This window comes from Podarcis pityusensis, assembly GCF_964106645.2.
Source record: "Podarcis pityusensis genome assembly, chromosome: 3".
NCBI lineage: Eukaryota > Metazoa > Chordata > Lepidosauria > Squamata > Lacertidae > Podarcis > Podarcis pityusensis.
The window spans coordinates 54130782-54145632 of record NC_138026.1 but is presented as its reverse complement, the minus strand read 5'-3'; the positions used below and the strand labels follow the sequence as shown (position 1 = coordinate 54145632).

General features: G+C 39.7%; 1 protein-coding gene and 1 long non-coding RNA gene across 10 annotated transcripts in view; one reads left to right on the top strand and one right to left on the bottom strand.

Moving 5' to 3' along the window:
• The window catches only part of CEP85L (centrosomal protein 85L), a 90027-nt gene extending 86990 nt beyond the window's left edge, over positions 1 to 3037 (top strand). For all 5 annotated transcript variants that reach the window (XM_080999578.1, XM_080999577.1, XM_080999580.1 and 2 more), the window contains 2 exons: positions 1101 to 1314; positions 2819 to 3037. In XM_080999578.1, the coding sequence (XP_080855704.1) occupies positions 1101 to 1314; positions 2819 to 2979 (375 nt within the window). In that variant the 3' untranslated portion in view covers positions 2980 to 3037. The remainder of the gene's footprint in view (positions 1 to 1100; positions 1315 to 2818) is intronic.
• Positions 1 to 14851, bottom strand: part of LOC308473904 — a 36239-nt gene that overhangs the window by 10209 nt on the left and 11179 nt on the right. The window lies entirely within an intron of this gene.

Sequence of the window (14851 nt, the reverse complement as noted above, 5' to 3'; positions counted from 1 at the left end):
TCACATTCCAGTCCTAACAGGTGATTGGCACTGTCCTCACTGATCACTAGTCTGGTGATGGAGAAGGACCACCAGTTGCTTACCATAAGATGAAGGATACAAGGACTCGCAGCTTATGTAGCAGCAACAGCCTTTTTACACATTTAGGCTAGGAACCAAAAGACTGGACAAATAGTCCTGCTTGTTCACAGAGGAGTTGTGTTTCCCACACCACAGGACTATATGGCAACTCACTTTTAGACTGGGGGGGGGGCAATTTATGATATAGCATTGTTGTGTTGCTGCTGGAGGGGAGAGGGAATGTCAGAAATTCTACTAATAAGCCAAATCTTTGGGTGTACCCAGTGTCACTCTTTGAATCCCAGTGAGAGACTATATCCAGAAATGGAATCTACATCTAAAAATATGACCCTGTGCACACTTTCTGGATCAGGATGAGTTGTTTATAAAGTTTAACTAATGAAGTCTTTTCTATATTTTATATCCTATAGCAAGCAAGTATTGTCATCTTGATCTTTTGGAATGCATACTTAAGGCTTTGATATTAATTGAACCTATACTAGAAACTTACATTTCAAGATGAAATGCTAAGGCAACTTATCAATTTAAACATGGGGATTGTGAGACTTATCCTGACCCCATAATGTTTTTGTTTTGTTTTTTGTGGTGGAGGGAAGATGCATCATGTGCAGTTAATTGTTTGTCATTCCCTGTCTAGGGTAATAAAACACATTTTGTCATTTATTGAATTGTGTGCATGATTGAGAAATCTTCTGGGAATATTCCTTAAAAAGTATATTGTAAATATGCCTTGCTGGATTAAATTAAAGTCTTCCAAGTCCAGTCTTCTGTTTCCAACAGCCATTTTCAAGATACCTTTAGACATCCACAAGCAGAATTGAATGGTGATGAGCATTCTTTATTGCTTTCCCACACCATTTCCTTTTCAGAGATAGACTGGCTCTGAAGACAGAGTTCATTTTCATTAAAATGGACAACAGCTTCCGAAATAACTTATGCCTGTTGTTTATATATTTTTTCTAATAAACAGAACCAGTGAATAAAGTCTGCATTTTTTATTTTCTATCTCCCTATTTAAGAACCAAAGATTTATGGAAGAAAATGCATCTTTGAGGGAACAGATTCATCAGATGGAGCTGTCCAGACAGCCGGTGGCTGAAAAACTACCTGTGGCTGATCAGTTATTCAAGGAAATGTCTCACTGTTTATTTGACTTGAAAGCACTTTGCAGTATTCTTACCCACAGAGCTCAGGGCAAGGAGCCTAACCTGTCCTTACTGCTGGGAATCAGATGTAAGTGATTTGAACAATGAGAAGACATATCTATACAAGTAAAATCCAAGTATTTGGCCAGGGAAAAAGAGCAAGTTTGCGGGGTGTGACTTGTACTTTATAGTTATAATGTTGACAACCAAACATTGACAACCAAACAGAAACCTTCCGGTTTGGCATTTAGTAACCACAAGATTTTTTAAAAAATTGCTTCTTACCTACTCAAGATTAGAACTTACTGTAACAGTAAAATAAAACAAGACAGGTTACATTTATGGATGGTAAAAAGAATGCAGGAATTATTAGACTTTTCTGTACTTCCAGAATCTGTGGGAAGGCGTATTACAATGGTTGTCTCCTTATAGCTCCCCTACAAGCTGCCTTCCCACTCTTATTTTCTGCCTTAGTACTAGTCTTCCTTTGCTCACTTGTTGATGGCCTTCTGCCAACAGGCAACCCCTTTTAACACACATGTTTGGCCTACTGGTCTGGTTTTGTTTGCTCTGCTGCTCTGTATTTCGACCAGCATTCCTAATTAGTTATATTTTAAACTTGCTGTTATTTTTGTCTGCTCTTACGTGATTTTTATATTGCTTATTTGTTTGTGAATTACTTGGGGGGGGGTTGTTGTTTTTTGGCCACCTTGTACATTTTTTATGGAAGGGCGGGGTATACATTTAACACATACATAAATAATAAAATGGAGGAAGGTTGGTGGTGACTAGCAATGGATACAGTGAACAGCTCTGCAAAAATAAGGTAAAGTCCAGTTTCGTTTACACCAGCAATTCAATAAATCAGATTCATACACCATGATTATTATTCCATTCGCTATTATACACTGCAACACATGAGCTAAAATCGGAAATATGCACGTGAGCCTTAACTCATAGCCTCACCTACTATTGCCAATTAAAGCTTACGGCCCTTGTAAAAACTGTACAGCAGTGTAATAATAATGATGATGTATGCAAAGCAGCGCATATTGTAAGAGCAACTGTGTAGGCTAAATGCTGGTGTTTTGCATTGGTGAGCTAAAAACAGTGCATGGAAAACAGCTTTTCAGAAGCTGATCCTCCTATTTGCTTGAGCTCCCTGAAGCTTTTCAACAGCATACCCAATGTGCATAACACTCTCTGTGGCCTCTGAGCAGTCAGGTGTCGTGTCCCACCGGCACAACTGATTTTTGCTTCTGCAAGTGGGACTTATCCTTACTCGCACACAACCAAGAATCTGCTAGAGGGTTGGGGGACCCTCTCAAGCAGATTGGTTGGGTGGCTGTGAGGGGGGGGGGGATATTAACCAAAATCACTTTCTGAATGTTTCCATTCTTGTTGCATTGTTGGCAAGAAACCAATATTAAAAAACCCCTTTTCTTCCACATTTGTGGAAGGGAAAGTGCCACATTTTCGTACTTTCTTTTCAATGTACCAAAACAAACATTGGCTGGAATATTTAAATCAAAGTTAGGTGTGTTGAACTGTGTGTTTACCTAAGCTGTCTTGTCTTTTTATTATAATTTCAGCAATGAGCTGCTCATCTGAAGATGAGAATTACCACAGCACAGAAACTCTCTCAAAGAAACTCTTAGAGGTGTGTCAGTTACGAAAAGATATTGATGAATTGAGAACTATAATATCAGACTGCTATGCTCAAGACATGGGAGAAAATTGCATTACACAGTGATAAAAGGTTTGGCTCACGGCAACAGTGACTTAAGTTATTAAATGCTGCTCTGGTTTTAGTTCCTTGTGTTTATGTTAAGGAGCCATACTGGAAGACACGCTCCGTGTGCCAGATCAAAGGGTTTCAAGCGTTTGCATATAAGTTCATGCCAGTGAAGCAGTCGTCACTTGAAGAGAACGGGACATGCTGCACAAGAGATCTGATTTCTTCAAAACTACTGAATGTAGGTCAAAGCTGTGAAGAATGTGTTTCTGTTGGAAATGTTGGATTTTGTTTCCTCTGACATGGTCTGTAAAAGCATCCATATTGTCTTCTGGAGTCAAAAGATTTAAGTGTCAGAAGAAGGCACTGCAGTTACTGCTGTATAATTTCCCCCCTTCAGCAAAGCTTTAGGGTACAAGATCAGTATTGAGAATTTTACTAGGGGGAAAAAGTTTTAAGTACCCTGCCGTGTGTAGGTATTAAAACTGGATGATGACATGGAGGCTCCTTAGAAGGACTGTTTGAGGGCAGGCACACACAAAGGTAGCCTGCCTACCTTGCAATGTTTGCCATCTCAGCTTGGTAAAGGTCATTTTACTTAGCAATTGATGTCCATTGATCATCAGTGTTCCTCTTAGACAAAGCAGCACATAAGCTCCTATATTTTCAATAAAGCATAAGAAGTTCAGGCCTGAGAATTTAACTGTCATCCTGTGAGCCTCTTCTGCACTATATTAGTGTGGAAACTTTGCTGTCAATTAAGTTCATTTGTGACCTGGGTGCATTATACATGGATGGCTAACCTTTCTCTGCCCCATTCTTGGGACCTGACCTGGACATACACACCACAAGCAATTTTTTCTGACCCTTCAGGACCCCATTGATTTTGGCACCTCGCTGGAGTGGGCTCCAACCAGCACCCTGATGGGGATGCAAATTAGCCTCTCCTTGATACCAAATAGTTCATCTTCGTGGATCATGTGAGGCGGGGAGGCTGCATGTTTGCCTGTACATCTGGGCTTCATGTGTGTATGCCCAAGAGTGTGATGTGGTCACCCCCAGAGGGTTGGCCAAGGGTTAACACAGTCATTCAACCCAAAAGGTTAGCCACGCCGGCGTAAAGGCTAGAAAGGGTTTTTTTAACCCACACAGAAAGAGCAGGAGAATATTGCATCCTTATAATCAATACCTAATTACTTTAAATTTCCCCAGGAGCTCACTCCAGCACCCAGGAAGCTTAAAACCTAAAAGAAACATGTTTAATTCATGTGTTCTGAAAGTCATTGTTCCTGGTAGATAGTTACAATAGGAGTGCTCTAGATTTAGGAAGCAATGTACCCAAAATCACTTGGTAATCCGAACTGCTCTATTTTGCTGTGTTAAAGTATACACATCCTTTCTGCCAAGTCAAGCCTGCTGTCACTTTATTCTGACAATCAGTTATATAAAGCAACAAAGTGCTTCCTTTTGAAAGAGAAAGGAAAAGAGAGAATAAGGTACGTTTTGCTTATTTATGACAATTGGCCCTGATGTGCAGAAAGCTATAGACTGGTCTTGCCAACTGTCATAGCTAAAAGTGAGCAAGAGGTTCTTTTGAAAAGGTTGCCATTTTCAGTTTTACATGTTATGTCTCCATTTTACATTGTTGGTTTATGTTGAAATACCATTTGCATATGATAGTACTTATTTAAAAAAAAAAAGGAATAACCTATTCTGGTCATTTTCCCCCAGAGGTGTTTCTTGATCAACACTGTCCTGACTTCTGTCTGTGGAAATTTATTTTAGTATTTATCTTAACTACTGTTCAGTGTTTTCAAATGGAGATTTGTAAGTATTATCTTGAAACAACTTTGTAAGCATGAAAGTACTTAGTCCTCCGTCCTTACAACATAAAACAAATTGCTTGAATTTAAAATACTAACAACTGCAAAACCCACTACAGTTATTAGAAAGTAGGTCTAATTAGGTGGTATTGTACTCAAGTTAAGAATTGCTTTGTTTGTTTCTATGCAGATGAGGGCATGAATGGTGAAAAATAATTCTAATCAATTTACTTTCACGCCAGGAAGCAACTGAAAGTGTGATAAGACACTGACTCAACGTGCTATGCTGTAGAGATGTCTTAAAGATGACTCGATGGTTAAAGTATTTTTTCCCTGTTGCATCTTCTGTTTTATAAACAGAACTTTGCCATAAATTTGACACTGCAGCATCACCATAGACCAAGAAAAAATATTTAAGAGACTTAAAATAGAACTAATGTGCAGGAATCAACTAATCAAGTCTGTCAGCAAAAACCCTGCGCAAGGTCTTCTTTTGCCTGTGCAACAGGACTCCCCCTCCTTCCTCCCCCTGTGTGCCTCCCAAAACGGGCTCTAGGGGTTGGGAGAAACCCAGAGTGTGGTGGCAGGAGAGGCAAATTGTTCTATCTGATGGAAACGCTTGCCCTGACAGAACAATCACCTTACCACCACATTGAATTCCTCCCATTGTCCGTAAACAGTATAGTTTTGGGACAAAGAAAATGAAGAAGTTATTTAATTTTTACATTGGTTGTAAATTAGGCAATATAAACTTCATATAAATTAAGTCCTTACCATCGTCTACTCATTACCTTCATTACTTGTGGAAGATAACCCAGTTGAGAATAGAGACAGTGAAGCTTTGCAAAGCACTTAGGAACAAGACTCTGCCAAATGTTTGGCCACAAAAATTTAGGCACTGAGGGACAGAATGCTCACAGCTGTCCTGACTTCATATTATTCTATCTTTTGCATACTATTTACACTTTCTTATTTCCTTGGACTGCAGCCTTGGTGTCCTTTAAAAAAAAAAAAGACATGGGGCTCTTTCTGAGATAATCACAGTCAGTCAGGGTTCACATCGGCAGTATGATAATACCAAGTAATCACACAGCCAGTTAAATGTGGCCATGTTATGCCATCATGAAGCCAAATTGGAGTGAAAAGCATGATTCCTGCCCTCACTTGAATAGGCAAACATTTCCGCCTTGTTATGTAGCACCCATTGAAAATCGCCAAAACAGAGGAGCAAGTTTTTCTGCGCAACATTCTCTCTGACACTCAGTATTTTCTTAGCCTTGCTCTAGGACTTATTTGACCTCCTTGTTTGTTGCCTATAAACTTATTTATTTCAGTTAATGTCGTCCCCTCCTAATTCATTTAAATGAAGCATTGAAATAGCAGTGTGTTTTTTAAAAGCTTGTTTGCATAAGCAATTTTTTAGAGCCCTTGGCTTTTTTAAAAAAGACTGATATTCTTCTTTGGAAATGGAAAGCTGAACAACAAGAATATTCTCTAAATATGCTGAAGTGGAGTTACTATTTTAAAAACCTCATAAAGGGGAATAATTAAGTAATTGAGTAATGGAAGAAATTACTGCATCTTAATTTGTACGTAGGTATACGTGTAACCCTTGAAGAAGCTCAACATTTGCTCAGCAATTCTCTAAGAATAAAGCCTATGTTCCGCAGCAACTTTTGGCATTCTTCCAGAGTCCTTTTGAGACTTCTCCACGTGTTCAGTGAAAGCATGAGGGTAGCAGGATCATGTCACTGGCCACAACCCCCTCAGCAGCTGCATGCTTGGGCAGGAGTATGAAGGGGAGCAGCACATGTACATGGCCATGGTTCCTCCTCTTCTGAAGGCCTTCACAATTTTCAGTTGTAAACAAATAGGCCCCTTTCATGCTACTATCAAATGCACAGTGCAAGGGAGTGTGACTACTAGCATTTGCAGTTCAGCTACTCAGCCACCCTTTTCTGAACATACCCAGTGGCATCCAAAGATGATCTTGTTTTGCTGCCATGAGCTCATCTTTTAGTGCTGGATGTGGTGATACCATAAACAGTAGCCACTGTTACACACAATTGCTAGAATCTAGAAGGAAACCTGCATTTGGAAGGAAGCTTCCACTTACTGATGACAGGCTTCTCTTGTCTCAGTCATGGTTAAAGAATGAAAGGAGGTGGTAGCCAAAGACCGAAATGCCATGGGCAAAATTTATGTGAGCCATAGGGACACAGTATTATATTATTTGAACTAATGTTATAATGCAAGGCCTGCTGTTTAAGTAGCTAAAGAGCCCATCGGTTTACAATGCCATTTTTAAAAAATAGGTAAGATATGCATGGGTATTTTCAGCAAAAAATAGTTATCCATGGTCCCGTTCAACGTATTTTATGTGAAGCTAACTAATACTAGCTTTTAAGAGAAGTGGTTAACAATGGCATTACTGAGTAGGCTGATTTAGTCATGACAACCTTTTGCCACAGATATGACAGACAATCCCAAGGGCTGAAAAATATATGATGAATGAATGAAAGCTGCAGTTTTATCTATTAGAAAACATGAAAAGAAATGTACAAGCAATTTTCATATTTCAGGTTGTATTTCTATAATTGTGTAGATGGCATTTTGTAGTAACTACTGTAATTCAAGAATGTATTTCAAAAAGGAACTTGGAAAATTGTTTTTGGATATAACTAATGCTATTATTTATATGCCATATAAAATTTGTAGTGTCATATTTAGGTCATGTTCAAAATGGTTATGTAAACTTGACTTTAAAGTCCAGTTAGGCCGCTTGTCTATGATCCTATGCACACTTGGAAGTAAGCCGTAACAGTAAGCCCCAAATCACCAAGATTACCTAATTAAATGTGTTTAGGATTAGGTATTAAACCTTCAGCTTTATGTGTGTAGATTTAGAAGCACAGCAGATCTGAATTTCAGTTAATTAGGTTGCCACAGACACCAACTCTGGATAGAGATTTCTTTTAAAAAACATAACAAAATTAGCTATATGAACCAAAGTTATTGCGCTCTCTCTCTCTCGCTCTCTCTCTCATTATTTTTGGTTTTCACTTTTGTGGGCAAAATGGAGAGGAATTATTTATTGCCAGATTCTGGAATGAGAGAGGAGAAATGCAAGGCAAAGTATCCATTTTCATTTGCCTGAAACCTAAGCTGGGGCTAAATTCACTCAATTACAGAAAACCAAATTTGTCATTCAATAATGCCTCTGTAAATCCGCTTGTATATTTTGTATATCTCTCCGCATGAAAGAGATTTTACACAATATTCTGGATGTGGATACCATTTCATCCAAAGTAGAAGGTAAGGTTACTACTTTAGAAAAAGTCAGTGGATATTTTAAAAAAGGGGAGTGAACAAATCAAACACACCAATAGCTTATTCAATAGTTCTATTAATTCCACTTCTGTGTACCTTTGTGCCTTTTATTTTAGCTGATGGCTTAATAATAATATTTTTTAAAGTTATGAGAGTATCAAGTTGTTGCACTTTGTTTCCTCTGCTTATTAGTATTATTTTTTAGCTTGTAGGCTTGTGAAAAATAACTTTTTCTAAAAGCTGTGGGTCAATATTTGAGAAGGCAGTCTGATCTTTATTTTCCAGCTTTTCTGTATATGAAGAACATTAAACAGAATGTATTAATTTTGTATATATTAGGTATAGTACATCATTGATAATCAGCGGAGAAGGCAAGGGAAAAGGGGCTATCTTTAAAAGCACAGCAGATATGTACTGGATCAGTCTCCCAAGACTGGTAGTTTTTCAAAATTGGGTTCAGTTTTTGAACCACTCAGAATACCTCGTGTAAATAGAGTTGTCATGACTTAAATCGAAATGCATCCAGTGTTGTTGTTTTTATTTTATTTTTAAAGAGCCACTGGTTGGCTCATGTCTCCAGGCCTGTCATTCTTGCCTCTTTTTGTAACTTTTTTTTTTAGTAGAGTTTACAGCTAGAATTTTGAATGCCAAAGTTCTATTTATTAAATAATAAAAGTTTTCATTGTTAATTACTAGTATTTTTCCACTCAATTTGTTTGATGTTTGGATTTGTATCTACAGAGCAAAAATAAATTTTGTTACAAAATCTAGACTTTTTGTTTTGTTTTCAGCTTACATTGTGCTTAAATATACCAGCTTTGGGAAATGTGTCATCTGTACAGTCTGCATTCCAGTGCACACTTGCTGGAGGGTGAGCACGGCTGAATATGGACCTTCCTCCCAATTGAACCTCACAAGTCTCATGCTATGTAGGGGGAGGGATATGAAGAATGCCAGTTAAATAGAATTGTGCTTGATCTAGGTTTTCCTGTCTACATGGAGCCATTCCCTCTATATGTGAATGGGGAATCCTTATAGAAGGAAGCTGTGTCTTTCTGAATGATCACAATAGATTTCTGGATCAAATATAATTATGCTGCCTATGTCCCATCAAATAATTCTACAGGCAAAGACTATGCTTTGTATCCATGTTAGAAATCATGAATTTCAAACAGTTAACTTGTGAGGGACAGAAATGATTTTATGAGACCACCTACAGTTTCCTTCATGTGCAAACAAAATAAAAAAAATTCTTTCCAGTAGCACCATGGAGACCAACTAAATTAGTTATTGGTATGAGCTTTCGTGTGCATGCACACTTCTTCAGATACAAGATACGCATATCTCACAGTTCTGCATCATGTGCTAGTGTAGTGTTTGAAACAAGCCAACTGCAAACAATATGTTATAATGGTGGCCAGGTTATGCAAGCTGTAGTTTACTATTGACCACAGTTTGTGGTTAATAGAAATCTGACGCAAAAGCTTCTAGTCTCCTCTTCACAACTCTACCAGAGGAGGAGAGGGAGAAGTGTTCAAAGTCAAGACTAGGGCCGGGCGATATATCAATATATACTGTCTTATATCAATATTAAGAGCAAATTATGATAACCGTTTTTTTAAAATTACCTGGCAATATTTCATGAACCTTGTGTGTGTTTGTGTGCAATAGTAAAAAGCATGACATTGCAAAAATTGGGAAGCCGGTGCTGCTTCCTGTCCTGTGCTGTGCTGCCAATGCTATTGCTAACTCTGCCTCAGCTGCTCTTCCGTGCCTCCTGCAAGCAGCAGCAGCGGCAGCAGGCTGACGCAAAAAGTGCACTGCAGGGTAACTCCCTGCCTTAGCTCTCCGTCTCCTCTGCCTCCTCAGCGGCAGGCAAAAATGGCCCTTGGAGATACCGTGTGTGTGCGCATGCATGCAGCCTAAGTTCGCCTGAGCGCTCCATCTCCTGAGCAGGCAGAGCTCAGCAGCCTGCAAGCAGGAACTTCCCTCCATGCACTTGTGCGCAATTGTCTGTGTGTCTCCCTCCAGACCCTCTCCCTACCCTAGAACTCTTCCTAATTCTCCCCTTGCCCTTTTGCTTTCTCACTCATTTGTTATTATTAATAACAGATTACTATATTAACATTAATATATTCTCCAGAAATATGTAATGTTACAGTTGAAGCACGCTATCATTGAGTAAACTTTCATATACCGTATTTTTCGCTCTATAAGACGCACCAGACCACAAGACGCACCTAGTTTTTGGAGGAGGAAAACAAGAAAAAAAATATTCTGAATCCCAGAAGCCAGAACAGCAAGAGGGATCGCTGTGCAGCAAAAGCAGCGATCCCTCTTGCTGTTCTGGCTTCTGGGATAGCTGCGCAGCCTGCATTCGCTCCATAAGACGCACACACACTTCCCCTTACTTTTTAGGAGGGAAAAAGTGAGTCTTATAGAGCAAAAAATACGGTAATTAAATGCATCAAATTTTCCTTGCAAAAAATATATTGTTGTTTAATAATTTTTTATTCTGTGAATTCCTATCCATTCTTTCTGGTTAGGCCTGGGGTGTGTGTGTGTGTGTGTGTGTGCGCGCGCGCGCGCACACACACACACACACACACACACAAAATTCCCCTGGCACTAAAAATATACCATTTTGTTTAGAAATTTTTTGTTCTGTTAAAATTTATCCATTTCATTCTTTCTATTTTGGCTTGGTTTAGAAAAGAAAATAAACTAACAATCTAATAACTAATGGTGTTGTAGGATGCACACATTCAACTAAGACTCAATAATGAAATATATTTGAATAAAAGTGACAGTAAATGTGAATTGGCATTAAATTTTTAGGAAACATTCTCCCACCTTACCTTTGATAATTACTGAATTACTTCTACAGTTTTAATTTTAGAGAAAATGTGCTAATTTAAACATTATCAGTACAGTAGTACTATAACACAACAGTTTCACAATATGTTAAAGGTAAATAAAAATTTATCAGTTTTAGAGTTAGACCCATAAGTAGTAGCAATTGCCAGGGCATTGCCACATTCACCTCTACATAGTTCCAGCCTTATTTCAAACATCGAAATATTGCTATGTTCAGCTGGTGATATATTGTGATATTGAAAACCAGATATCGCCCAGCCTCAGTCAAGACTTACTGCAGCTTGTTCTTGTTAGGGGGGTGTCCAAACATGGCCACTTAAAAGATGCTGTAGATGGCACATTCATTTGTGTCAGGATTTGTACTACATTGTATCTCAGACTGGGTGGTTACAGATTTGCTTCCTAACTCTATATGAAAAATAATTGCAATCCCCTCCAAGACACACACCATACAATTATAGTGAGCTTCTCCAAACAAAGAATCAGAACGAAATAAAACACACCAATGAGGTTACACCTTGAAAGGCTAGATTTCTTATGGCACAAGTTTCCACACACTACAGTCCACTTCAGCAGATGACATGTTAGCCCAGGGGTGACTAACCTTTTTTGAACCGAGGGTCACACTGAAGACAGGCCACATACCTTGATCATGTGTATACACATGGCTACATGCACATGTTAAACACTCACACAGACATTCAGCTTGGGGAAGCGGACAGGCAGACCCACATGTCTGGCCTGTGAAAAGGAAGAAGAGCAAGAGCAGCTTTCTAGCACTAGCTGTTTGCATTTTTAAAAATGCATGCATTAACTGCAAAGACATCTCTAGTACGTCTTGTCTGGCCCTAAAAGATGGGAGTTACAAGGTCCCATGGTTTGAACAACTGCCACACATTTGAACTTGGTTGTTGCCACAAGCGAAGCACCGTTTCTCAGCCAATACTACTGGCCTACCTTCCAAAGCTGTTGTCTGGGTTAGTGGAGGTGAAGGCACTTTGTATGGGGTAAAGCATCCCATAAATCCTAAGTCATAGAAGTAACATTAAATGTTAGCCTGGACGTGAGTGAATGGCACAAGGGACCGAGCATGTCTGTACAGGCTGGGCCTTTCAGCTTTAATTTGTGAATATGTTTTAGCCCCTCAATCTTCTGATTTAAATATACTAATCCTGCAACCCTACAAAAATGTAGCTGGGTAGAATCCTCTCTATACTATGCATATACTCACTAGACAGAGAAAGACGAAAACTGCTAGAGCAAAGAAGGGCTGCACTGATAGTTCTGTTTAGCAACAACTTCATCCAGAAGATGTCACCAGAATACAAACCATGCTTAGTTGCTGCTCCTGCTGTGAGGAACACTAATGAAGGGATTTAAAATTAGAGGGTTTTAAATTAAAAAAAGCTCTAAAGGGAACATAAAGTATCTCACAATGTTATGTAAAAGCTGCCATTAATTAGAGCCAAGAGAACAAGCCCATGGGCCAGCCCAGCAAGACTGGTGGCATATTAATTAAACGGAGTGTGAGAAGAGGAGGGTGCTACTCAATGCTTCCTGATTTAATGTTCAAAACAATCTGTCTTATAAAACAAGTTGAGGACACAGATTACTGGGTTCAAGCTGTATCCCACTGAAACTTTTGGTGGGACGCAAAAGCTAATGAGCTAGGATATTATGTCACCTGTAAGGACTCTGATTTGGGCCATACATTTGGTGCAGACTAGTTGCCCTTCCCCGCATTCTGTAGCTCTGCGTACATGAGAGCAATCCCCATGGGGATTCTATATAGCTCCTACAACTGGACACACTATCCCACTCCTCTATAAGCCCTCTGTGCATAGGCTTATCTTCCAAAGAGTAGGAGTCATCCCCTCGTGTGTGCTTTTAGAGCAACCTCCCCCAGCCTGGATCTCTCGTCCTCCGCGACCATTTACCATGCTGGCTGCGGCTGATGGGAGTTGGAGTTTCTCATCAGCCTGGACAGCTCAGCTGGTTGCAGGTTCAATCCCTGTATGGGACAGCTGCATATTCCTGCACTGCAGGGGGTTAGACTAGACCAGGCATAGGCAAACTCGGCCCTCCAGATGTTTTGGGACTACAATTCCCATCATCGTTGACCCCTGGTCCTGCTAGCTAGGGATTATGGGAGTAGTCCCAAAACATCTGGAGTGCTGAGTTTGCCTATGCCTGGACTAGATGGTCCTCATGGTCCCTTCCAACTCTACGAACAGCTCAAGGAGCGCCAGGTTGGGGAAGGGTGCTGTGCAGGAATAGGCTGGTGTATCTGCATGAGGCATGGAAGGGCCTCCCTTGAGTGTCAATAGACCTTGTGCAGGAAGGGAATGAACAGGCTGAAAATCTCTGATTTCCAGCACCTCTTCATAAATTTACCTACTTCCCCCTGCTAGGTGCCCATTCAGTTAAACCATCTATCGCTTATCATGCCACCACTGCACAGTCATTAGTCACGCATAAACTTACATGTTGCACAGAAATTATCTACGTCAGTTCTTTGCAGTTCATTCCAAGAATAAGGGTTTGGTGTGCTTGCATTCCTTAACCAAATTTAATTGCTGTGATATTGCACCATATGCCAAATATCACATTTTCTACAACATAGAATTTTATTTATAAACAAAGATCAAAATGCAGGCAGCAAGACACACACACACAACAACCCAGTAAAGGAATGAATAAACTCCCTGATTATAGTCCTTAGTATTTAGATCACATATTTTATATTGAATTAATCAAGTGGATTATAATCTCTGATTGTACTTTACAATCAGTACATTTGAGTCGCCACTTTACCCTTTGAAAGCATGAGACAAACATTGTGCTCCAAAGCACCGACACATCCTGGACCCATTTCCTGTTCTACTAAGGAAGATTTATGTGGTGGAAAAAAGATTTCCCTCACACAGCCAACATCGAAATAATATTCCTGCGGCCGCCAGAACAACACTGGGGCCATACATAGTAAATTCAAGTTTTGGTAACCTAAACTGTAATGTGTCACAGCTTTGATGAACATGAAAATGGATACATTTCTGCAACAAACAGCATGGTCCCTTGTAAGAATAAAACAAAAGTGAAGGTACCCTTATGTGGTATGAATACTGAATTTAAGCAATACAAAACTAGATGTTAATTCCGTTCAGTAACACCTATGAGCACAAGAGTTCCTCTGAATCTTTACTTAACTGGGACAAGATTTATATGCCTGACATGATGCTATTTTATCAAGTACGGCAACAGCAAAAGCAAAAAGGAGTCATTTCCAGACACTGATGGCAAATCCTTCCATTTGCACATTATCTTCTCTACAAATCCACCCAAAAATGATCACCAAATTCTGCCTGCAGTTTAGTGTTATTAGAATACAGCTTTCCTAGGCAAATTCTTTATCTAATGTGTCCCATACACAAACACAGTGTGTAACAGAAGATGTGACATTCCTGCTATATAGAGATGTTGGCATGGAGTGTGCCCCTGAGGGGTGAAGTCAAACAGCTGCGTTAGCAGCAATAAGTGGCTTCCCTGGGGCACAAGCCTGCGCAGTGTATATGGAGGTCCTGGGCTGCCCAGAGGACAAGACCCCCCACACAGCCCTGCTGATGTGAGCAGGGCAAGGGGGAAACCGCTCAGACCCATGCCTAGAAAATGCAAAGGAAGCAAAAAAACTCTGCTCAGATCCGTGCTTTTTAGGCACAGCACAAGTGGAAGTGTGGACAGGGCCCATGTCTAGGCATGTTTATTTTATTGTATTCACTGGAGCTTACTCCAAGGTAAGTTATGCCTAAGATTTCAGTCTTAGGGTTCTTGGTAGCCAGGTATCAAATCTTTAGTTCTTAAGA